At 38.0% G+C, this 23,133-nt stretch overlaps 2 protein-coding genes across 2 annotated transcripts in view; one reads left to right on the top strand and one right to left on the bottom strand.

Annotated features, from left to right (window-relative positions):
• Positions 1-23,133, top strand: part of taf6 (TAF6 RNA polymerase II, TATA box binding protein (TBP)-associated factor) — a 101,395-nt gene that overhangs the window by 2,694 nt on the left and 75,568 nt on the right. The window contains exon 2 of the mRNA XM_056457147.1: positions 5,374-5,537. Coding sequence (XP_056313122.1) covers positions 5,382-5,537 — 156 coding nt within the window. The 5' untranslated portion in view covers positions 5,374-5,381. The remainder of the gene's footprint in view (positions 1-5,373; positions 5,538-23,133) is intronic.
• On the bottom strand, positions 11,673-14,807 carry LOC130229583 (uncharacterized). The gene is made up of 4 exons (XM_056458463.1): positions 14,625-14,807; positions 14,471-14,542; positions 13,894-14,016; positions 11,673-11,944 (listed from the first exon to the last, which is right to left on the bottom strand). The coding sequence occupies exons 1-4, from the start codon at positions 14,800-14,802 to the stop codon at positions 11,709-11,711; spliced, it is 609 nt and encodes a 202-aa protein (XP_056314438.1). The 5' UTR covers positions 14,803-14,807; the 3' UTR covers positions 11,673-11,708.

Genomic DNA, 23,133 nt, shown 5'->3' with positions numbered 1-23,133 from the left:
TCAGTCAATGAAAATATGACAACATAAAAATTTATTTGCTTGTCGAAGGCTGTAGAAAACTTATTTGCAATTAAATTAAAGGCAACCACTGCTTTAAAGGTGATCCACATTGTGGTGGCCATTAGCTATCTTGAGTAATTGTTTATAGTTTATAAATTATATTTATTATTTTAAAATACAAAATAAAACATCATTAGAAACATATCTTGACTTTAAATTACTTGAAATTATGCCACATTAATCAGTCATGCAGAAAAGACTCTGCAGAATAAAAATACTAAATCATTGCAGTAGGTGGCACATACAGATCAGTAATGAGGACCAGTAATGAGACATTACAAATGCAACTATATAGTCAACATTTGATTAAATAAAGTGTAGTACAAGTATATTGAATTAAGCCCATTTTTAAAATTAAAGTGTAAATTCTTAATAATAACTGCAAATAAGCATTGTTTTAAAAAAATCTTTAAAACTTTTTAAAATCTTTTTAAACGCAAAAATAACAAAATAGACTACTTTCACATTACTTTCCTTAAAAGTAACACATAGCTCCATTTCTTAAGTGACTTTAGATTGTATTGTATTACTTTATCCCCAACAATGCAAATAAGATTAACATACAGCTGATTTTTCAGACCTTTGAAACATAAAAGTCCAAATGATCGCCTAAACAAGATTAGGCTACAAAACTACTGTATAAAGAGAGCATGGGCTCTTTAAGCCTATTCACTGTGTTTATTCTGTTCTCATTTCCATTAGCTGTTTAGTTACGTCAGTCAGAGACAATGCACTGAGTTACGTTGTGTACGGGAAGTTCAGTTCAATAAAGAGGTTGCTCGCATGCTCATTGCACGGTCGGAAAAGCTGCCATTCTGTGCCGGAGCAAGAGCACCAAACAGCAGGAACAGTGACTGTTGTGCTGTGTGTTTATGCCACAGTGTGAGTGAATTGTGTATCTGCGTTGTTCAAGTTGTTAAGTAAAAGTTAATATGGAAAGTATAAAGAGAGCATGGACTCTTTAAGCCTATTCACTGTGTTCATTTTGTTCTCATTTCCATTGGCTGTTTAGTTACGCCAATCAGAGACAATGCATTGAGTTACGTTGTGTACGGGAAGTTCAGTTCAATATAGAGGTTGCTTGCATGCTCATTGTAAAACTCATGCCACTGTATGAGTGAACTGTGTATCTGCGTTGTTCAAGTTGTTAAGTAAAAGTTAATACGGAAAAGACGATCATCTTGTCATGGCACATTCCTCCCACACATCCACGTAGCCAAAGCAAAACTGAAACTAACAGAACACACAACACTACCAAAATAAAACATTGCATTTAATGCTGAAAAACGGTCAACCAGATTAACATATCATACCGCTTTCACAATAGCCTACTCTTGTATTTTATTATAATGTCCTTGACCACCAGCAAATCAGAATATTCAACTGGACAGCACTTGAGTTTTGTATTCAGAGTCGCTGCCTTAGTCAATCAAATCCAGTCAAATAAAGCCTACAGCTTAGACTACAGGAGTTTTAGCCTGATTTATGCTCGATTTTCACCTTCTGAGAAAAGGAGACAAATAAGTTTACTACAGCCTGTGATAAGCAAATAAACACTTAGTTTATTTTGTCATTTCATTTAAGTTTCTAGGTTAATAAAGAAAAAATAAACTCAAAAGATGTGCAGTGGGTCACATCGAGTACAGCTCTCATCTGATTGGCTGAAAGGTACGAGTTGCCTGCTGCCAGGAGAGTCAAAAAAAAACAAAACACACGCGTATCCAGGGGATAACGATTAACTCAATTAACAATTAACTCGCAAATTTTAAACATTCCAAACTTTTTGTACACTGTTTTACATTTGCAAATGGTGTTTTGCATTTGTGAAACATAGTTTATGAATATTTATTTTTATTTTGTGCACATACATTTTGTTTTTAATTGAATATAAATAAATATTTTACGCACATGAATTTGGTTTTACGCATGTGAATTTGCCTATGCATGTGTGCATTGTGTTTTATGCATGAATTTATTTTGAGTCTCTTCTGTCTCCAGCTGGTGCAAAGTGCAAAGTGGGGAGCAACAGTTGGACATTTGCCGAATCATCTGCAGATGACGTCAGAACAGCAGAAACCATTGCTCATTCACCAACGTCACTTTAGAGCTAGCATTTGAATGATTCTTTAGCGTACTGTCTAAAGTGATAACAAAACAGGAGATTTTGCTCACATTTTAAGATCATAACTGCATGAAATGCCATCAGTCTACAGAGATTTCCTAGTATTTTTTTTCTCTTGCAATCAGGAGATCGCAGTATTACTACAGCACTACAACATACAAAAGAGAAAGATCAACTTAGATGTTGCAGTAGTAACGTCTATCATTTATCTGCATATATAATCAAATCATGTTCATAGAAGGGTTAGTAATGAACATTTATACACAAGTATTTATGTGTATAAAGCATCTGTTTTGTGAGAAGTGCCTCTCATATGATATGTGAATGACCCATGCGGCTTTACTGTGACATTTCCTTAAGTAAAATTGTCGTCGTCTGAAACTTTCTGTTGTACACCACGCCCACCAAATAGGTACCCTTTTGGCAGTGGAAATGCAAGCCTGATAAAGGTGACCCGTACCGTACCTCTCAGTGGAAACGGGCCATTGGTGACTAAAGTCCCAGCTCACTTGAGATCATTGTCAAAATTCTCCTGTGTAGTTCTGGGCTGATTCCTCATCATTCTTATGATCACTAAAACTCCACGAGGTAAGATCTTATGGCTCGTTTCCACTGAGAGGTAACGACGTAATTTTCGCTCGAAAAAATGTCTACAGTAAAGCTGTACAGGTCATTCACATATCATATGAGAATCACTTCTCACAAAACAAAAATTCTTCTGTATAAATGTTTATTACTAACTTTTCTATCAACATGATTTGATTATAACTGCAGATCAATGACAGTGCGAAATAGCCTACTGTAACGTCTGCAATTATATAAAATAAATAAATAAACGCAGCATATATGAACACATACAGACCCTTACAGTCTCTGATGTGTTACCAACTACAGAAGAACTATACGGAGCATACATTTAGTCCTTATTTAGGTTCAAAAACAACACAAAATATAGCCCACAGTCAGAGCAAACCTCTCATCTCTTCAGCAGCACATGTAGCCTCTGTTAGAGAGTCATTCCATCATTCTGAGTTCATAATAGTTCAAAAGGTGATTATAATAGTTAAACATGGCAGTTTGTTCACGTTTGCTGAAAAAATAATGTGCTCCTTTTTTCCGGCTTCTCCTGTTTTTTCGCGTGTCACTCTCGCGTTTGTCAGTTTCTTACAGGATCGGGTTTCAAAAGCACAACAATAATCAAGCGCACATTATTATCATCAGGTCAAGAATTTTTTTATTTCAGATATAGCGCAAGCAAGAAAGCGAAACCGCTCACGCTTCATACTGGCTCGTATAAATAGGGGCACATGGTAAATCTGCTCTTCTTTTTGGCTTTGTCGCTGTTCATCAAGACGACGACAAGGTGTGTTTGAGCCCGGGTCGACCATGGCTCATTATTATATGTAAATATAATTCTGCTGTAATCTCTCAGCTGTGTATTTTAAACATGGCGACTCTTTTGTCTTCATTCTGGCTTGTGTAAGCGAATGACGCATCTCTGTAAACCAATAGCGTTCAGCTGTGCGTCTAGCTCCGCCTTTTGGTACCCTTTCTCGTGTTTGGTACCCTTTCGAAAAGGGTGCCAAAAAAGTGGTACGGTACGGTTAGGTTCAGTACGCCTTTTGACAGTGGAAAGTCAATAGTGCTGTACACCAGTGTTTCCCAACCCTGTTCCTGAAGGCACACCAACAGTCAAACACACCTGAATCACCTTATCATAACATCAGAAGAGACTCCAACACCTGAAGTTACTGGGTCAGAAAAGGTAGACATCCAAAATATGTACTGTTGGTGTGCCTCCAGGAACAGGGTTGGGAAACACTGCTGTACACTATTGACAGAAGTGTACTTAACTTTGCTTGGTCCTCACTGTTCATGACACAGTAATCCTGTCATATTCATGGTATTACATATTTAAATATTAATATATGGGTGGATGACATGACAAGCATTTTTACCTGTCCATAATGTCATACGTTTATAAAAATGAGTATTTGTTAAAAACAAATACTAAACAGTAGGGTTGGACAATGAAACTGAAACAGCCAGCCAGGTGGTTTATCTTCATTAATTGCACATTCCATCTATAAGAGCAGTGTGAATGTTTAATTAGCAGAGAAATAGCACAGTTTTACTTAAAATATTGTAATGCTCTCAAAACTATGGGTGACATATCAGAGTTCAAAGTGGACAAATTCTTAGCATCTCGTGGATGCAAGAGGAAGCTGTTTGAAAGTGATGTCTAGGTGTTAACTCGGTTTGTATCCAAAAAACATAAAATCAAAGCTGCCCAATTCTCTGCGTAATGAAATGTGCACCTTAACTCTCCTGTGTCCACCAAAACTGTCTGTTGGGAGCTCAACAGGTTCAATAAACATGACTGGGCTGCTATAGCCAATTTTTTTGTCACTTGTTCCAATGCCAAACATATTTTTAAATGGTGCCAGCAGCAAAAATCTTGGGATATGGACAATGTAAAACATGCATTTTTCTCTGAGTTCACCTTTTCTGTCCTTCCCAAATCCAGGAAAGTTACGGTGTGGTGACGCCCCAAATAAGCGTAAACCAAAGACTGTTGCCTGCCCAGAATGAAGCATGGGGGTGGATCAGTAATGGTTTGGGCTGCAATATCATGACACTCTTTAGATCCAATAATTGTGCTTGTGTGTGCACTCAATGGTTCAAATATTGTATCCTGAAAGCGGTGCTGTGTTAGGATGATAATACACACAGAAAGACTGGTGCCAGAGTGGATTGGTGAACATGAAAGTAATTATTGTTTAAATTAAATTTTAAGTCTGCATCTCTGCATGTTTAGACATGTAATATTTTTCCCTTAGGCAATTTAAACCAAAATACACAATGACACTCTATCAAACATATCTACAATGATAAGGAATATGGTTACTTTATGAGATATTACCGCACAGCAATACCACACAAAGCAAGGACAGATTTTGAAGAATTAAAAAATGAAAGGAAAGCTCCGTTAACGAACTGGAAACTTTATGCTTATGCACTGGACAAGTCTGAACAACTTCCTACACATGCGCGAGGCAGGCAGTCCTGTACAGTTATGTAATCTAGCAGCTTAAAGATATCAGATATACAAATTTATATGTGTCATCATTTATAGCAATAATTATTACGTCCCATTTGCATCCTAAATATCTGATATTTTCCTCCTACAGAGTGAGACATGGCAGAGGAACGCAGACAGAAGCTGTGTTCTGTGATCCTTCCTACTGATTCCATGAAGGCAATGGCTGAGTCAGTGGGTGTAAGCTCACTGCAGGAAGACAGCTGTCTGACCCTCAGTGAAGAAGTTAGCTACAGGATCAAAGAGATTGCACAGGTATTTGCAATTGCAATTAACAATTTCTATTTTCTATTTTCTTTCCTTTCTTACAGTGGAGCATTAACTAAATCCTTATTTTAAAACAAAAACTGGTCTATTAAATAAAATATTTATATAAATAAAATTACAGTGAAATAATTTTCAGCATAGCCTATATTTGGCTAAATAATTTTCTGTTAATGACATTCCATCAGTTTAACTTTTATTAATTTAATCAACTACTCTGACCGCAATGAGCCAGGCTTTACAAACTATTCGCAGCACTAAAAGTATTTCCCTCAGAATAATAAACTCAGTCGGAAGGATGAGAGAACAGACGCTTTTTTATTCTTTTATTTAATTTATTTAAACTAATAGAAACAAATATTGGAGAAAGTTGTTTGTGTTGTCATAAACGTAGTTTGAATTGTGAATGAATGGAGAGCAATTGACAAGCACACTGGATGAAAGTGCTGAAGTAAACACAAATTTAAACACTTGAATATTCATCTTTACTTCAAATTAAACTATACAATGGCTACAGAATATTTTGGATATAGTAGGCATGCATGACAACTTTTTAGTGCCTTATAATAAACTACCTTCATGGCTTTTGGTGGCTTATAATTTACACAGAATATAGCGCATGCACAAGATTGGATTTGACAGGTACCAGCTGGCCGATTCCCGATCCAACAAAAATATGCGTTATCGAGCCGATATCCGCTCCAAGTACCAGGGTCGGTGCATCCCTAGTTTGAGCTAGAGCTGTAATTGGGCCATAAAAGTCAGGCTCGACAGAATTTGTGGTCCACAATGGTTTTTTAAAGATTTGATTGTGTTTATGGGGTGCAAAACAATGTGTGATCATGATTCATTTGTAAAAAATCACGTTATTTGTTCACATATCTTACCATTTTACACAGCTTCTGAGCTGTGTGGAGCTGAGCTGTGTACAGCTTCTGGAAACGACCATCATATTTCCTAGTTCCTCCTATAAGGCCCGCCCTCAAAGGGTTCTGATTATTCAACTAACCTAATGTGTTGTGATTGGCGGATCGGCTTCACGTCACCAGGAAACGTCATGCCTCACTTGCATGCTGTCTGTCAACTGTTATGGCAAGCCGTTTTAGCATTAAATACCCCTTGTCGTACTATATGGATAGTCAGAACAAATGTTTGTGTGCTAAAACGGCTAGCCATAGACTGCAAATAATGCCAGAGGCCGTATCAGTTTGCGCCTGAGTCAGACACAGAAAATGAAGAGGACACAGCTGAACCCATGCAAACGCGACTCTTGCGAGATGTTTCTGAATGGTATGGTTATTTTTTTGTTCGTTGGTGGGAGGGGGCGGTGGCGACTTGGGATGTCTGTACATAATATACTTCATTATTTCAAATATAAGTCGCTGTGACGATTGTGTATAGGGGCTTCTGTTGTAGGTGTCAATGAAACACTGTCCAGCAAACACACACGCAGGGTCACGAAACACCAAATCACATTTTTTGAGCTGTTAACAGTCATATACGTGTCACATGCTGCTAAAAACACTATTAGGACACACATATTTCACAAAAAAGTGAAAATTGGTTGTTTTTGCATTATTTCGAGCAAATTCGTTGTTCCAGTTTGAAACAAATCTTTGAAGCAGTGTCACGCCAATTAGATACTTGCGTGTATTCCAGCGTGGAGACTGGATGTCTGTACCTGGGAGTACTTTGTGATGTCTCTGAGCGTGCAGCATCAATTCATGAGACATAGCGCATATGAGATAAATGACGTCAGTACAAAATAACTGGTTATGATTATTACTGAACCTATACCGATTTGTCCGTGTCTGCATCGCAGCTCACAGAAGAAACAATTAATTTTGACATCCCTATCATCCAACATTAAAGATCATCTTTTTTTTTTTTTTTTATAATGGAGTAATGGAGTATGGTTAAGTCCAAACAACTCTGACAGCCTGGTGGTAACATGTTATTCAATGGTTCAGTTCCTACCTCTCGGACAGGTCATTCAGGGTGTCGTGGAGGGGAGAGGTGTCCAACCTAAAGCATCTAATCACTGGGGTACCTCAGGGCTCTGTGCTTGGGCCACTTCTCTTCTCTATCTACACGGCATCTTTAGGAACAGTCATCTAGAAACATGGTTTTTCCTACCACTGCTATGCTGATGACACCCAGCTATACCTCTCTTTTCACCCTGATGATCCCTCGGTTCCAGCTCGCATTTCAGCCTGCCTGTCAGACATTTCACACTGGATGAAAGATCATCATCTCCAGCTTAACCTCATGAAAACGGAAATGCTTGAAGTTTCTGCCAACCCGACTCTTCACCATAACTTTTCAATCCAGATGGATGGAGCAACCATCACTGCATCCAAAATGGTAAAAAATCTTGGAGTTACGATTGATGACCAACTGAACTTCTCTGACCACATTTCTAGAACTGCTCGATCTTGCAGATTCGCACTCTACAACATCAGAAAGGTCCGACCCTTCCTATCTGAACATACAGCTCAACTCATTGTTCAAGCTCTTGTCCTCTCCAAACTGGACTATTGCAACTCTCTGCTAGCTGGGCTACCAGCTAGTTCTATCAAACCTCTTCAGCTGCTTCAGAACGCAGCAGCACGAGTGGTCTTTGATGAACCCAAAAGAGCACATGTCACTCCGCTACTCACCCGCTTGCACTGGCTGCCAGTTGCTGCCCGCATCAAATTCAAAGCTCTGATGTTTGCTTACAAAGTGACCTCTGGCCTTGCTCCTTCGTATCTGCTCTCACTTCTGCAGATATATGTGCCCTCCAGAAACTTGCGTTCTGTGAATGAGCGTCGCCTCGTTGTTCCATCCCAAAGAGGGAAGAAATCACTTTCCCGAACTCTCACATTCAATTTGCCCAGTTGGTGGAATGAACTCCCTAACTACATCAGAACAGCAGAGTCACTTGCTGTCTTCAAGAAACGACTAAAAACGCAACTGTTTAGTCTCCACTTTCCTTCCTAATCTGCAACTGCCTCTCTGGCTATACCACTAACCGTGCCCTCTCTCTCTCTCTCAAAAAAAAAAAAAAAAAAAAACATTTCTACTAATGCTTTGCTTCTTAGACTTTTACACACCTGAAACTTGTCTATACGCTTGTTCACTGCTGCTCTTATAGTTGTGTAAATTGCTTCCTTGTCCTCATTTGTAAGTCGCTTTGGATAAAAGCGTCTGCTAAATGACTAAATGTAAATGTAACATTGACACCCAAATACTTGTAGTATTGTACAAGTGTAGTTGGTGCACAGAGGGATTGGTAAATTTTGGGATATCACATCCACACTAGTGGAATGCAATGGAATGATAGCAGACTTACTCCAGTTGATTGAGTATTCAGAAATATTTGAAAAAGTATTGATAAGTTTTATTGTTTCTTGTAATAATATTTGGGGATTTTGTAAGTATAATAATATATCATCAGCGTAAATACTTATTTTATAGTTTGTTTAATGTTTGAATTCTTTTGATGTAGTTGTTTTGACGGATGGCTGCTGCTGCTAGTGGTTCAATGAATGTGGTGAATAGAAAGGGAGAGAATGGGTAAGTTACTGCACGATCCACTTTTTCAGAAAAATCGTTGTATCGCCATAGGGCCTAAAAACTAACAAAAAAATACATTCAGTTCACTCCGAGCAGAATTTATATTTTTTTCATTTCTGTTATTGCGTTCCTTATTCCTAGAAAAAAAAACGGTTAAAGAGCCCATATTATACATGAAATAGGGTCATATTTAGGTTGTAAGGGTCTCCAACAACAGTCTAATATGCATGCAAGGTCAAAAAACACTTTCATGGTCTTATAATCTGCATTTATTTTTACCTAATTATCCCAGCGACTCCCATATGAATCGTTCAGCGATTCATTTGTTCCCAAACCCCTCCTCAGCGCGAAGCTAATCTGCGCTGATTGGACCGATGACAGCCTGCTGCGATTGGTTGACACGGACAAGGCTTCAGCGTGAGACAGAGTGAAATGCCCAGCAGATAATCAACAATATAAAAGTAGTCACAGTGCACACACGCTTCATAGTGGATTTTGGCTGCCAGTGGGTGAATGTAAATACAGACGATGGACTAGAAAATATTGACGACTAACTATTTTATTGAGCAAAAAGTCCAAGAACTGGCGAGGAGATCTAGCCTGTCACAGTCTTCTTGCTCTTTTCACACACACACACACACACACACACACACACACACACACACACACACACACACACACACACACACACACATACTGGTTTATATGCTTAATGGGGACCATCTTTACAGTCATCACCTGTGGGGACCACCCTTTCTAAAGCTTGTAGAGATCTGAAAAAAATCAGGCACATTAATTATAGCATTACTAGCCTATACACGACTTCAAATAACCAAATTTATGAAGTAGTGATCTGACCATTGTTTGTGGGGACTTGCGGAAAAATCGGATTAATGTGATTCATAGGGACCTCATATGAATATTATTTGCATAATACACACACATTACTATGTGGTTGTGGGACCATGCACACACACATTTCTATATGATTTGTGGGGACCCTGCAAACACACATTCCTCTATGATTTGTGGGGACCCTGCAAACACACATTCCTCTATGATTTGTGGGGACCCTATTTTGCTAATGATCGGCATTTATATTAAGGGAATCTTCAGATAGCATTTGTTCATTGTCCCCAATGCATTTAATCTACAACCTAACATAATTGAAATTTTTATCTGTAGCACAAAAACTCAAATCTCAATTTAACAAATAATATTCTGGTGAGATGTAGTGAAGTCCTCAAACTGAGCCAGAAATGCAAAGCTTCACTCTCTTGCATAAACACCAAGATCTGTTTTACAGACATGGGTTAGCCTAAGCTAGGACAATGTCTTAGTTAAATTATTTAAACAGCTTCTATTAAAATGCCTTAGAATAATGTTACTGTGTACATCTTAAAACAATGCGTTGGAACTGATTTTATTTTACAAATCCTTATTTTCTGTTACAGTTACAATAATAATTGTATAATTGTGAAAATTTTAAGGGTGTTCAGCCCCAGCAAACCACGCAGGATCGGCTACTACTTATTCACTTGATATTTAACACTACAATAACTTCTAATGAACTTAAGACATAAATTCAGACTAAATAACTGAATTAAAAATTTATTAAGTTAAATTCAATATAAATGAAGTTAGACCTGACAAAAGTAAAAATAAATAATAAAATAAAAACATAAAACTTGGGATAGTTCACCCTAAAATTTCAATTCTGTCATTCATCATACAAAATCTTGTCATTCCAGTCCCTGACATTCGCACATCTTCAGAGCACAAATAAAGACATTCTGAATGAAATCCAAGAGCCCTCTGACCCTCCACTGACAGCAAGAGTCATGAAACATGAGTCCATAACGAAACAAGAATATCCTCAAAACAGTACATTTCATCAGTGGTTCATTGAAGCTATGAGGGTTTTTTTGTGCACATAAACAAAAAATAATGACTTTATTCATAGGTTTCTTCTCTTCAGTATATAGTGCACATTCATGAACACTGTACACTGATGAACTGTATACTACGGATGCACAAATGCAACTTTCCTCTTTTTAAAATAAAGCATGGGGCATACATGATTGCTTAGCGCTCTTTAAATGCACACCTTTAACAGACACAGAAGTGAAGAACCAAGTCATAATTTATGTTTTGTGTGCACAAAAGTATTCTCATAGCTTCAAGATGATCAACTGATGACTACTGTTGAGAATATTCTTGTTTTTTTTCTGGACTCTGAATGTCTCATGATTCTTGGTGTCCATGAACGGTCAGAGGGCTCTTGCATTTCATCTAAAATATTTTCATTTGTGCTCTGAAGATGGATGGTATCAAGGGTTTAAAAACACTAGGAGGAATAATGACAAATTTAAAATTGGAGTGAACCATCCCTTTAATATCTTTAACACATACTTCCTTTTACAGATGTGAATGAACAAATACATCTTTGAAACACAGACCAACGCTCTTTGGCTTGTACATGACACACTATTGGAAAATTTTGCAGCATGTTTTTGAAAACCACAAGCTGAAATGGTCAAACAAAGTTATTCTATTTTTGTTAACTCTTAAACATACTTCCTGGCATGAACGATTATATTTATACTATTGTTTACTCTCCAATTTTTTTTTGTATGCTGTGATGCGATTATATATGTAAAATTTTACTGTCTTCCAATCGCGGTTCTTCAAAGCTTCAGGTTCAGCTCTCAGACATTTTTCACAATCCCTTTTTGCTGGGACAGTGCCAGATAAAATAAACGGCTTCAAGTGCCTTTCCACTGCCTGCACCTCAGGCTGCTGCCAAGGACTCTTCTGACTCTTCTTTTTGGTAGTTTTACCTTGAAGTGATCAGAAAAAAAAAGAAATTAATAACAGTGAATGTCAGAATTCGACTCCTGTAATTAAAATTAATGTTAGCATCTATAGTAAAAGTAAAATGACAATGCAATACTATTTATAGGTAAATCAAATAGTAATTTTTTTACATTCAGTGACCTACCACGAAATGATTATTGGTGAAAAATGAAAAGACAAAATAGAAACAACCTCTATCTACTATCTACATTAATCCACTCAGTAAACTGGTTTAGTGGTTACTGATGTTTTAATTATTAAAACAACATTTAATTTTAGGCCCACTTAAAGCCCCTTACAGACATATTAACCAAGTAAGCCTATACACACACACCCAATGCTACACTAATCGAGATTGGTTACTACATCTACATATTGCTGCTTTTCTGGTCTTGTATACTTATTTGTATGTCAAGTTGGATAAAAGTATTTGCTAAGTGAATAAATGTAAATGTAATACTTTTCTGTCCTTTTTTGTTCTCTACTGCCCTAACTATTAATGAAATTGTGTTTATTTTCAAGCCAGACATTTCATTTGTGGATTTCTGAAGGATTTAAAAAGTTCTCTAAAGACAAGTAGCAGAGTGAATTAAAGGTGCAGTGGGTGATCATCTTCAGAAACATGTTTTGTTGTGCTGGTTAAAAGTCTCTTTACATTCCAATAGTAATGATTAAAGTAATTGATCTAAATGTATTTATATGTATTTTTATATTCTGGGTGAGGCATAAGACTAAAAAAAATTCATCTAATTAAATATTGTTGGGATGATAATTCCCATTATTCTGATAAGTAGCCCAAACTGTGTCAGCAAATGCAGATTTGTACAACTACGCAGCCGTTCACACAGATCCGCTGATGTGCGTTCACGCAGGTCCTCGGTCACATGGACACGAGTGACAGTGGTAAAAACAAATGTTCTATACAACTTTAAAATTCCTGAATTAATATTGGAGTGAGGAAGGACGACATTATGGCTGAAGTATTTCTGTTAGACAGGTAATGTTTCATTTTAAAAGTATTTTAGTCACGCAGAGCTGATTGTGTTGTTATGAATAGTTTCTATGCACGGGAGTGTTGTTCAGCCTCTGAAATCTTCCGGTGATAGACTGATGTTATCATTTTCAGTTTCATAAAGTCCTTTTACAGCATCGATAATGTAGATTTATATTTAGTTTAACAAAAGAACATCGGTAAACAGCACTATTCCGCCTAGCCTGCTTTACTGAGCTGAAGTTAAGTTTTATATTCATGTTGGGTCATTTTTGCACAATGACAGCCTGTGACGCGCTCCCTATACTGTTCACCGCTACTCTGAATATTCGCTCTGGATTAGCATGCAAGTATGGCTTAGTAGTAAGCGTAATTACTGCATGCCACTGGACAACCACTAAGCATACAGTGGTCAGTAGAGAGTGGGACCAGCGATTCTTGCATGCATAAAATATTGCACATTATGACAATTTTTGATCGCAAACTACATAACTGAAAACCTGCTAGATATGATACAGTTTCTCATTCAGAATTGTAGTATTATAAAGTACTTTAAAGTTTTCAAACTGTTGAATGACATGATCCAGTGGGTCTCTGTCATTTTTAATGTGCGCGTTCGTGACTTCAGAAGGCACGGCTCTGGACGGCAGGGGAGGAATTGTATTTGAAAGATATAATGCTAACCGGTTAGCATTTAGGCAGATCACCTACTGCACCTTTAAACGTGCAAATACATGTGTACTTGAATTTACAGCTGACACTGTGGACTGCAACTGATGGGTTTGAAATGATAAAGGCATGAAATACTTGTAAGCAATAAATGACAAATAGTAGTACTATTTTTATGTATTCATAAGGTGGCTACTGTTACATGTGGCCACTTCTCATTTACATTTATCTAAAAGCAACAGACATATAAAAGACAAAATGTAAAGAGTTCACCCTTGCAAGGCAGCCTCATAGCGCTGGCTCCAGAAGACATTCGCTGATCTGACGGAGTGCTTCTTTTGGGTGATGGTGACAAATTCATTTCGGCAGAAGGAAGGGCCACATCTTCTGAAGTTTCTATAAAAAATATTAATAGCTCAATGTTAAAAATATATAAATAATATCACGTGGTTTAACACTTATTGTAAAAAAGTCAAATAAACCTAATAATGTGATGTTTATTCATCAATGCAGATATAACTGAACTACACCTGCAAATGTCTTTGCTGTGACCATTGTCAAAAATAAGTTGATCCAACACAAGTGTGCAACAAATGTAAGTTTCTCAACCACAATTGCTAAAAAGTTCAATAAAAAAATTAAATAAAGTTTACTGCAAAACAAGCTGAAGAATAGCTTGACATTTGATTCATGCAAGTAGTTTTGACAAAAAAAATTGCTAGTTCAACACACTGAAGCATCTTTAGTGCGGACTTTGATACTGGAACAATGTTTTTGCAAGTCAGGCTTTCGGTAGTCATGACAAAACTATTACTTCTAAAATGTAAGTGTATCTGACAACAATACAGACCGACTACAATAGTTGAACAGTGTCCTTCCTCAATGTCATCTTCCTCATCTTCACAGTCAATTTCCACTTTTTCTGTGCAAGTTCAAAGAACAGCTTTACATTGGTAAAATGCTTGTAAATGTGGTATTTAAATGCAAGTAATAATAACACACACCATCAGGATCTATCCCCATTTCATCCAAGTTCTTGCCATGGAACTCTGCTAATCTTCCTTGCTCAAGAGCCATTAAAATCTTGCTGATCTTGGCAAGTTGCAGGGTCTTCTCTGGAAGTCGATAGAACTCACGATGAATTCTTATATCATGCCCAAGGAAGTTAGCCAGCTGGTCCATCTCGGTGTCCGTCATATTCAGCACAGTTGAAAGAGTAGCAGCATGCTTTCGCAGCCTCGTAGATGTCAGTGCCTGGGACACTTTGCACCACACTGCTTTTGCAAAGCCACGGAGACAGTCTGACCCACGGAAATGTGTCATGGCTTCTGGTCTAGCAACATATAGGCATTGTCTTTTTAAAACAACCACAAGCCTCTCCTCTGCTCAACAAGGAGTTCTAAGGAGCTCAACATTTTGGGAGTCAGAAGAATTGGAACCGGTCGACCACGCTTTCCCCTGGTGATAACCCTTGTGAAGTGTCTGCAGAGTTTTTTCTCCACTTCAGAGAGTGCCCAGTCCACGTCCTCATGAGGATCAGATATGTCTCTTGATAAAAACACAGACAAAGGCATGCTTGCTACCTCTCCTTCTCTGCGCCGGTTAAAGAGAATCATCTGGGCAAGACACACCTTTGCCAGCTCAACCCATGATCTAGTAGAGGGACTTTCAGACAGCAGGTTGAACCACTCATCTTGTGCTTGACTAAGAAAAGTATGCATTTTTTGCACGTCTTCAGTAAAAGGCATGAGAGTGGGCACATTCCACTTTGCCTCCCTGATATTCCTCAATGCAGTAGCCGAGATCACCTCATTCCACTTACTTGCATGGACCTCTTGAAACTCAGTGGTGTTCTTCACAAGCTGCTTGTCATTTGAGATTAAGCCTCGCGCTTTTAAGAGTTTGCTTGCTTTAACCAAGGAATTTCCAAGCTTATTTGCAAGTGATGGAATCATGAATTTGTCAGTTTCACTGTCATACCCACATGTATGCTTGACAGCTTTGACAGTCTCCATGTACTTGTTTGGATTTACACAATCTTCCAGTGTTTTTTAAGCTGGTGACTCGCCTAGCATTGTGAATCAATCTGCCTAGTTTCTCAGCATCTTCTCCCGCACACCTTGTTTATTTTTATCTGACAGTCCACCTTTGTTCAACAAGTGCTGCCCAATTTCAGTAATTACTCTATCATTTTTTATTACATCGGTGATCGGGCCAGGATTCATGGCACTGATTACTCCCCACAGATTTTTGGTCATGTTTGAAGGGACAGGCCCAGTGTAGGTGCACATGGACTGAACACGGTTTTTTCCAGGTTTAGGAGAAACGGATTGCGGTTTAAGCCTACATGTGCGTATATGTCGCCACAAGACCTTTCTTGTAAAAAGTCCTTGACAATACGCACAATGCATGAAATCTTCTCCCTGCACTTTTTCGCGTGGTCGTTTGAATGGCACCAATTCCCCCTTTCCTGACTCCATAACACCAGCATTGTGAGAATAATTTCCTCTGTTGCGAATATAATCGAGCAGTTTTTTTCTCTCCTTAGAACACTTTGGAAAGCTTAGAGCTCTTGCCACATCAGATTCACTTGCATGTGAACTTTCCAGATGCCTTGCCATCTTTGCATAAGGTTTAGTGCAAAAGAAGCAGTAATGCCTCTTGTTGTACACTCTCTTCCCATCTTTTTTTCGGTATGCACTAACAACTACACTGTCTTTTGTTTTTTTACTTGAAGTGGGTTCTTCTGTTCCAGATGCTTCTGACACAAGGCCGTGAATTGTATCTGATGTTGTTGTGTCACATTCTGGGAAACCAGCAGAGCTAGATTCATCAACATCCAGTTCATCAACAAGCTTACATGTTGCCTGGTTTTGTGTAAGGCTAACATCGCTGTCACTTTCAGAGTTAGAATCTGGAACATAATTATCTGAACTCTCTGGAGTAGAATCAAAGAGCTCATCAGAATCCTGAAGATTTACATCTTTCATCTATACAAACGTGGGGGGGAAAAAGGTGGAACTGACAATTAATTGTTCAGTGTATTAACATACAGTATTATAATACAATATTTTCTGTTTTGGGGCAGTTCATTTAAGAGAACAAAAAAACATGCATTGCATCATTTCCTTTAACTATTGACTAATTGCGTTTTTCTGACATTTCATAATCAAATTGTAAAATGAGAATACATTACACTATTAACTCAGTGAATGCTAATAAAGATATTCTGATTGCAGCTCCAAGCAAAATCCCTGATTATTACAAAAAAGACATTGAGCGACCTTTGAATTTGAAAACTTACCAAGATACTTTTTGTCCGTCTGAGTTTTGGCACACTAATCTCATTTTCAATTTGATGCTGTCTCTCAATCTGTAAACAAGTATATATACGATTTGACAATACTCCAGTATTTGAGATTTTAAAATAAAAAAGCTGACCAGAGCTAAAAAAAAAAAAAAAAAAAAAAAAAAAATTAAAAATCATGCAAGGCCTTTACCTGTTGAGGAGACAGATCAGAAGCTTTACCCATCAGAGTTTCAGAGTGGAGTGAAGGGTCAGAGTCATCTGCTGCGCTGCTATTAGCGGCCATGCTAGTCATCTATAAGAGACCACATCAATAAGAGGAAATTTCAGAACATGGAAACACACCTCATGACTTCAGAAATATCATTAAGAGACAGTCGACTTCAGCTTAAACATTTATTCCTGTCCTGCAAATTCTGTTTGCGCTCACACACACACCCCTAAAGTAAATCATGTTTCATGAGGACGTCACACACACAATGTTAATAGTTACTTATGGGGACTATATTCAGGCAAGTTAAACCAGTATGAACTCCAACTTCTGTTTGCGCTCACACACACCCCTTAAGTAAAACATGCTTCATGAGGACATCACACACACAATGTTAATAGTTACTTATGGGGACTATATTCATCACAGTTAATGCACAAGGGTAAACTCCAACACACAGACTGAAAGTGTGTTGTGGGAACGTCGTGAGTGCAAAATTTAGAGTAACATCTAAGCCAGAAAAATAACTTGAGATGGACAAAACTGGCCTGAAACATTGCACTACCACTAACCTACTGGACACATGTTGCTAAACTGCTAAGCGTGCTAATTTGCACCAGATAGGAAGCAAAACATAGAAAAATGACAAGAAAACGTGACAAAACAGAAGGCAGACTTAAATCTTTAGCTATGAACGTGAATGTACCTGTTGAGGAGACCTTGCTGAATCAGAAGCTATACCCCTCTGAGTTTCAGAGTGGAGTGAAGGGTTGGAGTCATCTGTTGCGTCGCTATTAGCGGCCATGCTAGTCATCTATAAGAGACCACATTAATAAGAGGAAATTTCAGAACATGGAAACACACCTCATGACTTCAGAAATATCATTAAGAGACAGTCGACTTCAGCTTAAACATTTATTCCTGTCTTGCGACTTCAGTCTGCGCTCACACACACACTCCTAAAGTAAATCATGCTTCATGAGGACCTCACACACACAATGTTAATAGTTACTTATGGGGACTATATTCAGGCAAGTTAAACCAGTATGAACTCCAACTTCTGTTTGCGCTCACACACACCCCTTAAGTAAATCATGCTTCATGAGGACCTCACACACACAATGTTAATAGTTACTTATGGGGACTATATTCAGGCAAGTTAAACCAGTATGAACTCCAACTTCTGTTTGCGCTCACACACACCCCTTAAGTAAATCATGCTTTATGAGGACCTCACACACACAATGTTAATAGTTACTTATGGGGACCAGATTCATCACAGTTAATGCACAAGGGTAAACTCCAACACACAGACTGAAAGTGTGTTGTGGGGACGTTGTGAGTGCAAAATTTAGAGTAACATCTAAGCCAGAAAAATAACTTGAGATGGACAAAACTGGCCTGAAACATTGCACTACCACTAACCTACTGGACACATGTTGCTAAACTGCTGAGCATGCTAATTTACACCAGATATGAATCAAAACATAGATAAATAACAAGAAAACGTGACAAAACAGAAGGCAGACTTGAATCTTAAGCTATGAACGTGAATGTACCTGTTGAGGAGACCTTGCTGAATCAGAAGCTTTACCCATCTGAGTTTCAGAGTGGAGTGAAGGGTTGGAGTCATCTGCTGCGTCGCTATTAGCGGCCATGCTAGTCATCTATAAGAGACCACATCAATAAGAGGAAATTTCAGAACATGGAAACACACCTCATGACTTCAGAAATATCATTAAGAGACAGTCGACTTCAGCTTAAACATTTATTCCTGTCTTGCGACTTCAGTCTGCGCTCACACACACACTCCTAAAGTAAATCATGCTTCATGAGGACCTCACACACACAATGTTAATAGTTACTTATGGGGACTATATTCAGGCAAGTTAAACCAGTATGAACTCCAACTTCTGTTTGCGCTCACACACACCCCTTAAGTAAATCATGCTTCATGAGGACATCACACACAATGTTAATAGTTACTTATGGGGACCAGATTCATCACAGTTAATGCACAAGGGTAAACTCCAACACACAGACTGAAAGTGTGTTGTGGGGACGTCGTGAGTGCAAAATTTAGAGTAACATCTAAGCCAGAAAAAATAACTTGAGATGGACAAAACTGGCCTGAAACATTGCACTACCACTAACCTACTGGACACATGTTGCTAAATTGCTAAGCGTGCTAATTTACACCAGATAGGAAGCAAAATATAGAAAAATAACAAGAAAACGTGACAAAACAGAAGGCAGACTTGAATCTTTAGCTATGAACGTGAATGTACCTGTTGAGGAGACCTTGCTGAATCAGAAGCTTTACCCATCTGAGTTTCAGAGTGGAGTGAAGGGTTGGAGTCATCTGTTGCGTCGCTATTAGGGGCCATGCTAGTCATCTATAAGAGACCACATCAATAAGAGGAAATTTCAGAACATGGAAACACACCTCATGACTTCAGAAATATCATTAAGAGACAGTCGACTTCAGCTTAAACATTTATTCCTGTCCTGCGACTTCAGTCTGCGCTCACACACACACTCCTAAAGTAAATCATGTTTCATGAGGACGTCACACACACAATGTTAATAGTTACTTATGGGGACTAAATTCAGGCAAGTTAAACCAGTATGAACTCCAACTTCTGTTTGCGCTCACACACACCCCTTAAGTAAAACATGCTTCATGAGGACATCACACACACAATGTTAATAGTTACTTATGGGGACCAGATTCATCACAGTTAATGCACAAGGGTAAACTCCAACACACAGACTGAAAGTGTGTTGTGGGGACGTCGTGAGTGCAAAATTTAGAGTAACATCTAAGCCAGAAAAAATAACTTGAGATGGACAAAACTGGCCTGAAACATTGCACTACCACTAACCTACTGGACACATGTTGCTAAACTGCTGAGCATGCTAATTTACACCAGATAGGAAGCAAAACATAGATAAATAACAAGAAAACGTGACAAAACACAAGGCAGACTTGAATCTTAAGCTATGAACGTGAATGTACCTGTTGAGGAGACCTTGCTGAATCAGAAGCTTTACCCATCTGAGTTTCAAAGTGGAGTGAAGGGTTGGAGTCATCTGCTGCGCTGCTATTAGCGGCCATGCTAGTCATCTATAAGAGACCACATCAATAAGAGGAAATTTTAGAACATGGAAACATGCATGATAAATCTGATGAAGGTATAATTTGTGTAAACATTTTATCCATTTACCCAGGCATACAACGCCCCACTGTTTAGTGCCCAAATTAGTTTAAGACTGTACATAGTATAGTCAACAGACTTTCTGGCATTAAAAAAAGTAACCGACAAAGCATAATTGGTATAGGTTATATGAAATAATGTTATATTGATATAATAAAATTCTAATCTTTTCAGGCATCAAATTACTTGACATATTGATGAGCTATTGTGTATAATGCTGTGCAGCTTACTTGAGTTCTCCATGGGCAGTCATCTGATCCATAATCGTATGCAATTTCTTCTCCTTCTTTGATGTCTTTAATTGCAAATAAACAGAGATGTGGCTTTCCACTTACATCTATTTTCTTGACCTTACAATTTGGATGGATGTGGTCATCATTAACTATCCATCCAAATGATCCATCATCCATGGATGCATCGATGCTAAAAATATTACAAGATATGAAAAAGGAAAAATATAAGTGTTACGCTCTCATCACAAATCAGTGTATTAGGCCACATTTACACTGCAGGGTTCTGATTACACATGGTAAGGAAAAAAAATGGGGTGCAGATCACATAAAAGCCACAAATATGTAAGTATAGGAAAGAAGTGTCTTAGACTGGTTTAGGACCCAATTCATATGTGGAAAATAAATCAATTATAAAGTCAATGCATATCTTGATATTAATTTACTAACAAGCGTGGGCAAAACCATGTGCAATGTCATACATGCTATTTTTAGTGTGTTTCACTAAATGTAGTGTAAAACGCACACATTGTATATGGTCACTCTTTAAAGAAATAAAATAAAATAAATAACTTGGAACTAATCAAAACTAGCTGTGAAAATGAGGCCTTTTTAACTACAGTATAGCACATGGAATATTGCTTAGGTGCACGTGATGTCTTACCACCATGTTTTCCCTCTCCATTTAAACTCAAACATGAAAATGGAACAAGACGGGTGATAAATTTTTCTCCTCCTCTCCAGCTCAGCATTATTTATAAACTCCCCTCTGTATTCGACTACAAAATCACCTTTGCAAAATGAACCTTTTGCAAATAGCCCACGTCCTGCAAAAACAAACATTTTCACCAAAGGGAAAAAAGAAATTAATCTTGCAGATAAAGGATGGTAACTGCACCTATAGTAGCTATACATAGTAGCTTATTTAAAATAAACTGTAACCAGGTTTCTAGTTAACATACCCAGATGCATTTCCACAGAGCCACAGCTGTGCACAGTTTTGTTACAGCCAGCTCAAACTCAAGCATTACCAACTTACCTTTCACAGCATTGATGTATTTTATTTCGAGTTTTGATTTGTCATTCCTTGCAACAACATGATGCATGGCATCTTTAAGAGGGGGTACTCGCGGTGCCATTTTTAACTGGGAGAAAAAAAAAACATTTTTACAAAAAAATTACACTGTGAATATATACAATCAGAATTAAACGCATTCAATAATCAGATAGTAACATTGTCATGCAACTGGTCATTCCCATTATCATTAATCTGTATGAAAGTTTAGCAAATTCCAACACAATTCCAGCTTTCTAAGGGGATCAACACACTAATTTAACTCTTTTACTAATTAACCTTCGGGCTCTAATCTCTCACAAAATGAAAATATGTTACTTTAGGTAAATTAGCCTTGCAAAATAATTTAATTACTGATCTGGACCATAACCTAAGTAAAGGTTAACACTAATAATTTACTCATCTCGTTTTAACATTAAGTTTCATTTAATTACTTTGACACATGTCCAGTTAATCAATGTGGGGGAAAAAACACAGTATTGTTATAGTTTTTGACTTACTAATGTTTAATGTTATTTAACACCACAAATTGTGGCCTAATAAGAAAGATAAAATTGTATTAAAATTAACCTAGACAGAAACAAACTTAATATTAACAGAATCCATTCAATATGGCAATCAGACAGACAAACGACTGAAGTACTAAAGTTTTTCAATGAAAAATAAATCTTCATTAACTGTATCATTATGCAATGGAGAAGTGTAAAAAAACTATAATTTGAAATAATTTCAGGCCACATGTGGCATTAGCTTCCAGTGCTAATTAGCGCTAAGCTAACTAGCCTCCAACTTATGTAGATCTAACATTAGTTAAACTTAAGTCATTTACATTTAATTTGCACTTACCTTGTATTTTATATTTCCCACTGCAAAACTTCGGTGTCAAATGTTCTTCTCAAATATTCTTCCATCGAATCTCACATAAATCTCTCCGTCTGTGTAAGCCCCAATTAACACTTCACTTACATCGAATTGCTGTCGTACCTAATGAGGACCCGGAAGTGGGCGGTACCGACCATATATAGAAAATGTGTGTGAGGAGAAGCGAGTGCAGTAACGGTCAAAAAAATTGGGGGCGCAGCGGAGCTCTCCCTTCACACACCAACAATCAGTCATAGACGTGTAATATGGGCCAGAGCTGAAACTCCACCCAGCACCTTCAAAACAGCTCCTCTATTCATTTATATGGCTCAACCTTGTGGGGACCTGATTTTTGGTCCCCACAACGGCAGAGGTCCCCATGGCGTGACTGTGTAAACAGATTCATGTCCCCACAACGTGATGATTACCAGAACACACACACACACACACACACACACACACACACACACACACACGCACACACAGGGCCTGCGCGTCCATAGAGGAGTGGCTGAATAGAGAGGGCGCGGCGCTCAGTTATATCCGCGAATACCCGTGCGTTACACACACGAGGAGACACACACACACACACACACACACACACACACACA

The sequence above is a fragment of the Danio aesculapii genome, chromosome 5, assembly GCF_903798145.1.
Source record: "Danio aesculapii chromosome 5, fDanAes4.1, whole genome shotgun sequence".
Classification (NCBI taxonomy): Eukaryota; Metazoa; Chordata; class Actinopteri; order Cypriniformes; family Danionidae; genus Danio; species Danio aesculapii.
Note: the sequence above shows the minus strand (reverse complement) of the source record. Positions and strands in the feature narration are given on the sequence as shown.

Excerpts from the sequence above, each read along its gene's own strand:
- LOC130229583 (XM_056458463.1), bottom strand. The coding sequence starts at position 14,802 with ATGGACCAGCTGGCTAACTTCCTTGGGCATGATATAAGAATTCATCGT. Across the intron at positions 14,543-14,624 it reads AATGGGGATAGATCCTGATG|AAAAAGTGGAAATTGACTGT; the intron begins GTGTGTGTTATT and ends GAACTTGCACAG. Across the intron at positions 11,945-13,893 it reads TATGAGGCTGCCTTGCAAGG|GTAAAACTACCAAAAAGAAG; the intron begins GTGAACTCTTTA and ends GATCACTTCAAG.